At 39.6% G+C, this 12,642-nt stretch overlaps 1 protein-coding gene across 1 annotated transcript in view; it reads left to right on the top strand.

The window, feature by feature from the left end:
• Nucleotides 1-12,642, top strand: part of CDH23 (cadherin related 23) — a 564,480-nt gene that overhangs the window by 502,601 nt on the left and 49,237 nt on the right. Inside the window, exons 41-43 of the mRNA XM_087964088.1 lie at nucleotides 7,418-7,551; nucleotides 8,548-8,757; nucleotides 12,061-12,168. Of these exons, the coding sequence (XP_087820214.1) occupies nucleotides 7,418-7,551; nucleotides 8,548-8,757; nucleotides 12,061-12,168 (452 nt within the window). The remainder of the gene's footprint in view (nucleotides 1-7,417; nucleotides 7,552-8,547; nucleotides 8,758-12,060; nucleotides 12,169-12,642) is intronic.

Raw genomic sequence — 12,642 nt, 5'->3', positions numbered from 1 at the left:
GCTTTCAGGATCTAGTTTGGTGACAACAGAATTTCTTATTGAAGAATATAATTGGAGAGGAGTCATTCAGTTGCTACTATTCCTAAAGTTGAAGCCAAAAGTTTTTGCAACTCATCTTTCGCTCTTATTCCTGAAGTTTACAATCTAATATAAATGGAAATCCACTTTCAACATCAGTGAAAATCATCCTTATGTTGCCTGAGTTTCACTTTAATGATTGGTTGCTCAATGTAATACCAATAACAATAATTCACTTATTTTAGAAGAACTAGTAAATCACAAAACTGCTAATGTTTTCCTGTTTGCTTATACTTAGGCTAGGTGTTCACCTTCCAGCTTTAAGACTTGATTAACTCCCAGACTCTCAGCCAGCAAAGCTGGCTGAGGAATTCTGGGAGTTGAAGTCCACAAGTCTTAAAGTTGCTACAAGTTGGACACCCCTGCTTTAGGCAGATTTTGCATCAAAAATGGACAAGAAATATCTTTCTGGGCTTCAAAGCATTTTTATAGTTTTGAATATATTGCCTAAAAGTTTGTGGGGTGGGCGGGAGGGCTGATGCTGCCCTTTTCTTTCTCCTCTCACCTGATCCTCAGAGGCTTTTTTTTCCTCCTCTCAGCTGATTTATTTTATTTTTTATTTATTTTATTTGTCAAGCACGTATTAGATAACAGATAAACATTATTACAATTAACATGAAATGGGTACTAATAAAAGGGGACATTAGGACAGGCAATGCACACCCCATACAGACCTCTTAGGAATGGGGTGAGGTCAACAGTAGACAGTCTAAGATTAAAGTTTTTGGGGTTTGGGGAAGAAACCATAGAGTCAGGTAGAGCAGTGGCCCCCAACCTTTTTTGTGCCACGGCCCGGTACCAGCATCACAAAATGATCCGCGGCCCGGTACCAGCATCAGCACGCATGACAAGGCAAGGCAAGCTGAGTGACTGGCCAGCCAGCTGTCCCCCGCTTCTCCCCGCCACCTTCAACGCCTCCTTTGTACCTTTGTTGATGGGCTTCGGGACGGTCGCTCGGCTCGCCTTGCCTTGGGTGCTGAAAGAATCCTCACACCTTAGTTTCGTTCGAAGCCCCCCCACTTCGATGAAACTAAGGCGCAAGGAGTCCTTCAGGACCCAAACGCCGCTTTCCAACCAGAAAAGCTCACCCGGAAGCACTTTCTCGTCAAACAAGATGGCGGCGCCCAGCAAACCGGCGGCCCGGTAGGAAATGTTCCACGGACCAGTACCGGTCCGCGGCCCGGTGGTTGGGGACCCCTGAGGTAGAGGGTTCCAGGCATTGACCACTCTGTTGCTGTTGGTTGTGGGAGGCTTTTTTTAAACTACCGGTTCAGTCAAACCGGTGCGAACCAGTAGCATACTACCACTGTCTCATGACATTCATAAATGCAATAGAGGCCTTTACTTCCTCAGACATTACCTTGATGTTCTTTGAGACCTCCTGAACTAGAAGGCCTTTGTGTGATCTTGGTTGATCGAGCACTCCTGGGGAAGATAACAATAAATTGCCTTCATGTACACATTAACTGCCTGATAATGGATTTGGTAAAATGCAGACTCTTTGGAAATGGTTTTGTAACCTTTTCCATCCTGGTAAGCATCAATTATTGTTTTTTTAGAATCCACAAAAATCTACTTTGTTCAAGCCACAACGTACTTCCACATATCTGTGTTGTGACACTACGACTTTGATAGTGAAAACCCAGAATTCTGTTCTTTAAATAAGGCACACTCACCTCTCACTATCAGTCCTAGACTGAAACAACAGACTCTCATTTCTCCTTCAAATCAACTAATAACCCTAGAGGGCCACATATTTTTGCCACACTCAAATGTTTTGGATCACTTCCCTCAAGAAATAAATGAACCAGTTTAATGTTTTTGACTCATTTCTTTAATTGGATTCTCTTGAGCTAGTTTTAGCACATGTGGAGAATCATATTTTAGGACATATTTATGCAGAACATTGAAAGTTCAAAAAGGTTTACAAACTTTTAAGCACCACTCTATGTAAGTGTGCATGTATGCTGTGTGTGTGTGTGTGTATAATGTATAATCAACTTTTCTAATAGATTTTAAGTTATAGCGGTATGCTACCTTTACTCATTCTGGTTTAAACACTCTGAAATCAGTGCTAGACATTAAGCAGGAATGCAAGGGACAGGTTACTTAAAAATGAACAATCTTTTCCTTAGAAGAAGGAAAGAGAGAAATGCATGTCAGGATAGTGAAGACAGCAATTCAAAACCATATTATCAGGGGCCTCTTCTGAGAAATAGGAGTGTGTATATCAGGAAATCCTGTCATAGGAAACATCCGTGATGAGAGGAAGCATTGCAAACTTTTTGTGCTTGCCATATTAGAAGGTTCTTTTGCAAGCTCACCAAGTGTTTTTGAAGGAATGTCAAGCTTGCCTTCAAAAGGATTAAAGTGTCTTTCTGATCAAAGAAAAGTACCCTCTTCTGAAGTTAAAACAACAGTGCTTTTTAAAAAAAAAAGATTTGAGGAAGGACAGTCTCTTTGAAGTTGATCAGTGTAAATTTTTTCAGTGCTTAAATTGTGTCACAATATTTCTGTAATATGTATCTCTGTCTATTAATCTGGCTGTTTCTTTAAATATTCCTGTGCTCTCTACCCTATCCTGAACATGAAGGAAATTTAAATAAATAGGAACTCCTTTTAAAGTACAGCTTATGCTTGGTGCCAGAAAAACATCATAACAAAGCTCTTGCAACAGTCTAGATTATTGAGCAAACTCTTAGAGGAAAGAGGAAGTTTCGTAGTTAGAGTTAATAACAGATTACATTTATGGCCCTAATAATTACTGTAGGGAGGAGAAAAAACATAAGATACAGTTTTCTGAGATACAATAAGAATGGTTTTTTTTCTTTTTTAGTCTTTTTTGGACATCTGAGAATAATTTGTCCAACTTCCAATCAACATTGGTGTATTTCTTTGTGGATTTAGGCCTTGGATCCATACTCAAAAGTTAAGCAGAAAGATCAAATTGGAATATAGGTTAATCTCCCCACAGAAATAGCACATGATCATAAGGAAAGACTTACTTGAAACAGAATTATATATAACTTATAGAAAACATGAAGTGAAAGAAACTGTGGGTGAGAAAAAAAATACACAGAGAATGTTTGCTGCAAAACAAACCAAAAAAAAACAACAACCCCCAAAACAAACAAAACAAGAGTTGTATACAGTAGAAATAAAAAAATAGTGGTAAAGAGTGTAATCAGAGAAAGACTGTGTATACAGAAACTCTTGTTGGCAATTAAAAATGTTTTTGAACTAAGCACAATGCCTTCAACAAAGTAAGTAGAATTTTAAAAAAATGATGAAATAATATGGGGTGTTATATGGAGCAATAATTGCACAACCTCAGTAATTATCTCTTCAATCATAGATAATACTATATTCTTCCTGAAAATAAATCGTTATATTACATTAAATAATAATATAATAATTAAAAAATGCAGAATACCGTTAATGGACTTTTCAAAAGAGAGAGATGAACATATATCATAATCTAGATTTGCATGTCTTGTGTATGCTGTGCTATAAGCTCTTTTTAATTAAAATCAGAAAGAAATAATTGGAGACGAAACTAGATAAGAGGAAAGCTGGGATTTTTGCGATTCATAAAAAATAATAGCGATATATCTAAGAGAATTTTAAGCAAGCGCCACAAATGTCAATGCCCCCCCCCAAAAAACAATAAAAAGAAATCCTAAATGCTGTGAGAACGCTGAAAAATTGTAAGGTTGCAGAGGTAGATGATGCAACTGGAGAAATGTTAAAATGTGGGTATGATTGTGAAAGTTGTGCAAACTTGTGTGTGAAGAGTGCGTTAGTGCCTGATGATGGGAAGCCTGTCATTATTGTTTCCTACACAAGGGGAAAGGCAACAAGAGGAAGTGTACACTGTTTGGCAAGTTTCTGATTAAAAGGAATACGTGAAGTACCTGTACACAAAGCTTCTAGGACAGTATGGTTCTACATTTCATAGAATAACAGAGTTGGAAGGGATTTTGGAGGTCATCTCAGGCGGAGATGTCAAAGTAGATGCTCACTCTTCGCCAGGCTATTGAGAAACATAATCATGTTAGGGGAAAAAAAATAGTTACCACATGTGTCAGGGTTCCAAGTAATAATTCATGATCAAGCAAAACTCCAAAGCAAGTAGATTCCTCAAAGAATAGCTTTGCTGGAAATACTGTATATTGGCACAGATCTGGTGGAAACCGACTCTGAAGACTTCCACAGTTTTCACCTAATTAAACATAATGTCAACTCATATTTCTATGGTCTTTTTAGAGTTGCCAACAGAAAGGGAGGGGGAGAAAGGGGTTTGAAAGAGCAGTGCAGCAGCTTAGAAATCAAAAGTGCATTCCATAAATAGTTTTCAAAGATGGTAACTAGGTGACTGAAGTTTTTGCCTCACAAATATCTTAACTGGAGAACATGATTGATGACTCTTGGCTATGGATGTGTCTCAATGGAGAATATGAATTATGATAAACCCAGGGGTTGGGGGAAAGCCAGGATCAACAGTGACAATGAATGATGTGTCTTAGAGTTGGCTACACCCAGGCAGTGCCGGACATGTTAACTCCCAATAAATCCTTTTGAAGTTTTGGAAGCTTGGCTTGTGACTCATGATTTAATTGGGGTAACTGCCGGAATCCTGACACATAAAAGTTTTCCCACATTCTCAAAACAATCAGTCACATGGTCCAATCTTGGTACGGTCTGGTTGCCAGGTGACATCACTCCGCCTTCCTCCGACTCACCTCCCTATCCCTCAGCTCCAGTGTGGTAACTGGAGTGTGCCTTTGACATATAGCCGTGCTGGCCACCTGACCACAGAAAATGTCTTCAGAGAACACTTGTTGCCCGAGAAACGGAAATGAGCATTGCCCCCTAGAGTCAGAAACAATTAGACAGGGAAACCTTTACTTATTTTAGTTGCTCGGTATTTAACTATCTTGCATATTTTTAATCTAGCAGTTAGGTAAATAACTAGTTCAGATTTTTAGACCTTGTCTGATATTTTAATATCTACATTTTTATTATTTTATTTCAAACTGTCAATGTATCTTCCATTTAGAAATTAGTAAGGGCATATTTGCATCAAACCAGCTAGAATTTCTGGTTGTCAGACAGAATATACATTTATAATAATAATAATAATAATAATAATAATAATAATAATAATAATAATAATAATAATAATAATAATAATAATAATAATAATAATAATCAGCATAAGGATAAGCATAAGGATAAGCATAAGCACCATAAGCACAAGCATAATAAAAAGCATAATAAAACAAACCTTAAAATATATTAAAAACAATATTAAAAACAACAAGAAAACACATTCATTAAAAAGGTACAGGATGGGATTTTTCCCCAAAAAAAAAAATTATAACAGGAAAATGTGGATGAAGAGGTAAATTTTCAACATACTGTAAAACAGCATAAAAACCCACCTGCTAAATTTCAGGAATAATGAGCTTTTCAATGGATGAGTGCTCCCACAGGGAGAAAAATCTGAGCAATCACCAGGTGTCATGCAGCAACTCCTTTTCTTCATTTTTTTTTAAATTTTCTTAATTTAATTAATCTTTAATTTATTTCATTTCTATTCTTCCGGTCAATTGTGCCCCTGTAGTTTCTTGTCAAGGTTTCTAGTCGTGTTTTGCTATGGTTACCTTCCCTTGTTCAATTTAAGCAGTGCCCAAATCTGATGTGACTCTCTGGAGTTTACAATACAAATAAAAAATACCATACCAAAAATATTATTTTTTAAACAGAATGTAAAAGGAATAAAGAACAAGAACCAGTGGTGAGTGGAAAAGTATCAACGTGTCAAGAAAAACAGTTGTATTTGTGGTTTATGGTTTCTTACTACAGTGGTGAAAAGATGACAGAAGGTCATCACTTTCTGAATTATATGGAAAAGGAGTTTAAGGGAAAACATTACTTCCTTTTTGTTACTAATTGTTTGAACTGGGGGGGGGGCACATTTTAACTTGTACAGTGTTTTTTGAATATGTGACTTTTATGAATAAGATAAATTCATACATTTCTATTTTGCTACACAGTGTAAATCAGAATTTCCCAACCTTGGCAACTTTAAGACACATGGACTTTAATTCCCAGAATTCCCCAGCCAGAATTTTGGTAGTTGAAGTCCGCATGTCTTAAAATTGCCAAGGTTGGGAAACCTTGCTGTAGAGACAACCCTAAATTTAACTTCTAAAGTTAAAGTTAAATTGTTAAAGTTAAAGTTTAACCCTAAATTAAACTTCCATGTTTAAAAGTGGCGTATCTCTAATGAAACAAACAGAGGCCTTTCCTCTTGTATTATGAACTGCCAGAAATATCTGATGAGATATGAGCCTGAACAAGGACTGCTTTCCAGTTGTTGTTCTTATTTAATGAGATCATATTGTGTGGTTCAATTTAATTGTCTCCTAAATGTGTTCAGTTTCAATTCCTGTTCTTCCTAGCCAGTTGGAAATGATGATCATTGAATTTTAACCCATTTGGAAAGCTTGAAAGCAATGGTGGGATTCAATTTTTTTTTTACTACCGGTTCTGTGGGCGTGGCTTGGTGGGCGTGGCAGGGGAAGGGTACTGTAAAATCTCAAGTCAGAGGTGCTATTTGCTGAACTACTCAAAATTTCCGCTACCGGTTCTCCAGAACTGGTCAGAACCTGCTGAATACCACCTCTGCTTGAAAGGCTGAAATATATTAATACATTAAGGTTGCAAGTGTATACAGTCTTAATTGAAAAATATTCCCACTGAATGCATCCATAGGGTTAATCTATCACATCAGTTGGAATCTGAAGCTTGCTGGTTAATAGTGTGTACACTTACATTCTGATAGATTACTATCTCTACAGATAATGTAGAAGTTGAAGAGAAATAGAATAAACAATACAATATTCTATTATAAATTGAATAATAAAAATAAAATCTCTACAGTGGAGCATTTTGGGTGATTATGTTCCCAATATATGTTCCCATTTCCCTAAGAAACATGAAGCTTTCTAGGGCAGGGGTCTCCAACCTTGGCAACTTTAAGACTTATAGACTTCAACTCACAGAATTCCTCAGCCAGCTGCTGGCTGAGGAATTCTGGGAGTTGAAGTCCACAAATCTTAAAGTTGCCAAGGTTGGAGACCCCTGTTCTAGAGTGCTTGGAGTGCCAAACCTCTGTCTGTAGAGTCATAAGAGGCTCTCCTGTCCAACCACAAATAAAAATGTCCCCAACAGGTCTCCAGACCCTCAGCCTATAAAATTAATGTAGCTTTCTTACTATTATTGTTATTATTTGAGCTTTTCTTCCTATAACATGGCTCTGTCTGTCTTGCAGGAGAATTTGTGATCTCACCTGTGGAAGGGGAGCTACGTGTGAGAAAGGACGCTGAGCTTGACCGAGAGAACATTGCTTTTTATAATCTCACCATCGAGGCCAGGGACAGAGGGGTGCCTTCTCTCAGCTCTACGGTAAGTCGTAGTGGCTTAGGGTCAGGCGATAAAATGTCCCTCTGAGAATATGTACTGAATTGTAGATGGTAAAAAAACAAAAGGGATTAAAGTAGTTGAGCCTGGAATTGTGATTATAACTAGTGAGTAGGTCAATCACCTGACCACCATTGATTTTATTACCTTTCTTGTGTCAGTCTTTAAGCAAATTAGTTTAGTTTAGTTTAGTTTAGTGTCATTGCATCTCGTACAACGAAATCAAGCACCATCTTTGGTGCACATCATGACCATGAAAATAAACACGAACACACATCCTTCACACTCCACACATTGAATTGGAAACCCTGACACCTCACCTACACTGCACTATACAGTAGAATTCAGCAGAGCTACTGCCCTTGGGATAGAAGCTATTTTTCAGTCTATTTGTCCTTGTTTTTATTATTCTGTACCATCTGGTAATAGTTCAAACAAAGGGTGCCCAGGATGAGATGGATCTTTGAGAATGTTTTGAACTTTCTTAAGGCAGTGGGAGTTATAAAGCTATATAAAGTTTATAAAGAGGGGAGAGGGCAGCCAGTGATCCTCTGAGCAATGATGTTAACCCTCTGGAGTGCTGTCCTACCTGAAATGAACACTGTCGTCGTTCAGAATGGGCAGTTTTGGCTGGAAACCAGAACTGAACGCTGGTTTTCAACAAAAATCATTGTAAAACATACACCAGAGGATGCTGCAAAGAGTTGCAAGTGAGGGCCAGTTACTGAGTGCTCAAAAAGCAGCAATGTGATGGGGGGGCAGTCATCAGAACTTGGAATCTGGGTCAGAAGTACATTTGGGGGAGGGGGCACCATAGTTTCTAAGAAACCAGACATAAGTCATAAGAGCTACCTGTATTCTTGTCTTTATGATGCCATGTGGAGAAATAGAGAAGGAGTTTGTCCTAGCCACAGAGTGGGTGTTCTTTGTAACAATGGCCTTTTCGCTGCTCTTCTCATGTGCCCTTTCCCTGTGTTTTAGGTCATGGTGGGATTGAATGTTTTGGACGTTAATGATAATGACCCCATTCTCCTGAATCTACCAACGAATCTCACCATCAGTGAAATTGCTCCCATCTCCAGCTTCGTGACCCGCATCCTTGCCAAGGATGTGGACAGTGGCAGGAACGCTCTTTTAACATTTAGCATCACAGCAGGGAATAGAGACAATGCCTTTTACATCAATAGCACGGTAAGTCTTAGAGGCCTTTTATATACATACCTGTCTGGTGGCCTCCTGCATCAAACGTTCTGGAATAAATTGGAGTGACAGTTGGAGGTTTTAACTTGATCGAAAGTAAATAAGTAATATTTTAATATTAATTCGTTGCAAAATAATGGTTCTTCAGTAAAGTTTATGGCCCATAGTTGTTGTGGTTTGCCAGCAGCCGGTGCAGATGGCAGCAGAATCAGACAGTGAGGACAAAAGGGGACCAGTCCAGGAGTCTGGTGAGGACTTGGATGAGGGTTCTGAGTCCGATACAGGGATGGTGCCAGGACCATCTGGGAGTGGGTGCTGCCTTTGGAGCCTTTGGAGTCTGGCAGCAGTGAGGCAGAGGAACAAGGGGAGCCTGTTCCCAGTGCGCATGTGCGCAGAGCTGCTAGAAGGCGAGAGCAGCTGAAACAAAAGGGGCCACTCAGGAGTAAGACTGGGAGGTGATTGCCCCTCCATAAGGGATAAAAGTCAGTCCTCAATGACGAAGAGCTTTGCAGGAAGCAAAGTAATTCAATAGATTCCAAGTCCTCCTTGAAGCTCTGTATACTCTGATTGGTTTTTTCTGGTTCTTAGGTTGGTTTCTGTTATCATTAATTGGATACTTCTGGTTTTGGCAGCATTCCACAGCACTGAAAGGCGTGTGCTTATCTTGGGGAACTGTTTAAGATTAGTTCTGGCTGGGAATGAAAGCAATTCCAAGTGTTGCAATAAAATAGGTTTTGCTTTTAAAACAAGTTTGTGCTTAATTACATTTGATGAAGCCTGGGTCAGAACAATAGTATCTGATTGTGGTCCAGGGTAGCTTTGTAAACAGATTTTTTTTCAAACTCCTAGTCTACAGCTAAGAGAAAATCACCTAGATGTCCTCCATGGCTAAAGGAGAATCAGAACTTGAGTCTCCCTAATCCACTATACCACATGCATTCAGGCTACATAAATACTCTTTAATAAACCTATGGCAACTGGAGTGAAAACAATGGAGCCCCTATGCCTAACTATAAATTTCACATAGAGGTTCATCATGGTAGTACCTTCGGTAGGACAAGTCCATATCTGAGACCCTTGGCACAGTTATGTCATCTCCCTGCCATGGCTGGATTTCAGGAATTGGGAAGTTGAGCAAGCCAGCTATTATCTCCAGCAAGCAGATCACTTTGTGCAAAGCAATATTGCAGCGTTTTGCAATAAGACTCATTGCTTCAAGATGGGGGTTCTGCATTGACCAAACTATCTCGTGATTGCAGCAATGTTGAGCGATCAATGCAGAGTTCAGTTCAATATTACAATTATATCCTTTCTGGAGGCACCCATTGATTGATGAACGATACTGTAGCTGTCTTCCACATTTGCACTCTAGCGGCTGGTATTTACTGTAAATATGTTGTCCAGTGGGGGTATTCTACCGGTTCGGCACGGTTCTGGCGATCTGGTAGCAGCAATGAGCAGTGGAGACCGAGGCGGTTTTCTCCACCGCTCTGCTGTTGGGCCCACCCACCCACCCAGGCTCCCATACTCACCTTTATCCTCTGAATTTGAAGCACAGCTGCTTTGCGCGGCACAGAAGAGTGCTGCACGGCAGCTGCTGAAGCGACCGGGAGAGTGCAGGCTTGCAGGAGGTGAGTTAGAACACCTCTGCACCTGCGCAAACACCTCTGCACCTGTGCAAAGTGTGCATTTGGTGTGCACGTGCATGCAAAGTGTGTGCATGCGCGCAAAGCGCGCCCACCAAGCCACGCCTACCAAACCGGTGGCAAAAATATTTGAATCCCACTACTTTTGTTGTCTGTGTAAAGAAGTATTTTATCAATCTCCAATACCCCTGCATGTTCTTTTAACAAGTGAGTCCAAGTTCGAACTATGCAAAAGAGAAGAAAAGTAATTTTCAGTCCACAATTAACACAACACACATGGTTTTATACCCCTCTACCCCATCTCCCCCCTACTTGCCTTCCCTTCAAGTATAATCTTTTCTCAGAGGCAAACTATTCTAGATTCCTAGTTATTTTCTTTGGGGAAGGAGTTGCATTTTTTTACTTACAACTTCCTGCCAGCTTTCCCATTGATTTTGTTTTTGGAAGACAGCAGAGACCATAGGAAATCACACAGGGGTGGGATTCAAATTTTTTAACAACCGGTTCTGTGCGTGTGGCTGAAGTGGTGGGCGTGGCTTGGTGGTCATGTGACTGGGTGGACATGGATTGGTAGTCATGTTATTGGCTGGGCGTGGCCAACTCAATATCACTCACATCGAGGCACGCATCTCCTCGCCTGGCCTCTCATGACTGTGGGGATGCTGCAACAGTCGTAAGTGTGAAAAATGGTCATAAGTCACTTTTTCAGTGCCATTGTAACTTTGAATGGTCACTCCACACAAGCAAAGTACCAGCAAAGGAGGGGGAAAAAACTCCAGAGACGTTCCAGAGACAGGAAGTCTAGTCCTGCCAAGAATGTAATAAGGGTTAATGGAGAGGCAGTTTCTGTAAGCAACACCAGAATGTTTCCTTCCTGCTTTCTTTACAGGATTAGGCCAGTAATTTCTTCTAACAACCGGTTCTCCGAACTGCTTAGAATGTTAACAACCGGTTCTAGAGAATAGGTGCCAACTGGTAGAATCCCACCCCTGAAATCACAGCTATGCAACCCTGGGAATGTATGCTGGTCAGAACTCTGAGGACCAATTTTAAATCCCTCTACCCCAGCCCCATTCAGTGCCATTGTAATTTTGAACAGTTTCTGACTGAGTAAACATAACTCGAGCACTGTCTGTATTTCAGATCATAATAGTTATGCATAGATCTTACCTGTAGCTGTTCTTCAATATCGAAACGTCCCTGGTTTTCTTCTCTTCTATCGTGAACATACAGTAACTAAATTTGGTTTATTTTCCTGCAAATCATCGAGAAGCTATAACTGACTTAGTCAATGTGGCATGCTGTGCTAAAGCTCAGAGCTAGTGGGTGCTAGATGCTCCATCCAGTCTAAAAGGAAACACAACTCACTCCTGTATCAATTTAATAACTGTTAATTAATTGCAGGAGTGTTGATCGTTACATGGTCCTCAAGAGGTTCAGAAAAATGCAAATTTCCTATAATTTGATTCATTACTATGAATTCATACAGCCTGAATGGCTGCTTCAAGGACACATTTTCTGATTTAAGGAATCTTCTAACCCTTTAACGAGGTCATGCATTAAATCCATTTAGCAGTTCAAAGCAAGTCAAATAGTTTCATGTGATGTTTTTCTCTCTGTGTGTTTGCTTTGTTCTTCTCTTGCCCAGACTGGTATTGTGTATGTAAATCGCCCATTGGACAGGGAGCGAGTCTCAGAATACAGACTGACAATAACAGTGAAGGACAATCCAGAAAACGCACGCAATGCAAGAAGGGTAATTACTGACTATATCTTTTCCTAATTTTGAACAAGGTTGCATTTATCAAGAGCATTGGATATAATATTCCCCCAAAAGATAAATCAATGAACTACATATAAAACACGACTGCAGCCCAAAGTTTAATTTCCTTTCTTAGGGGATCCGTGGTTAAGCTATTTCTAACCATGTTCTCAAGCTTTCTTTTTCATTATAGGTTATCCATTAATCATTCGGTTCCCCACAAGTTTCTTGGGGGAAACCACAACCTTATGTTAGATTTCATCTATGGATGCATCAGATAACAGACAAATATATTCTACTGTGTTACAAATAGGCATATAAAAATTAGGTATTTTCTGAGACAGTAATTCTGAAATCAAATTTCCCAAATACTTAATGAGAGACAGAGAGTAGACATGATCTTCCTCATCAGAAACGTGTGTGTGTGTATGTTTTCTTAAGTTTTCGCGGGTACTTACATGTATGGCA

Source organism: Notechis scutatus, chromosome 4, assembly GCF_049901735.1.
Source record: "Notechis scutatus isolate UNSWTSFEM ecotype Mainland chromosome 4, rNotScu1.2, whole genome shotgun sequence".
Taxonomy (NCBI): Eukaryota; Metazoa; Chordata; class Lepidosauria; order Squamata; family Elapidae; genus Notechis; species Notechis scutatus.
Note: the sequence above shows the minus strand (reverse complement) of the source record. Positions and strands in the feature narration are given on the sequence as shown.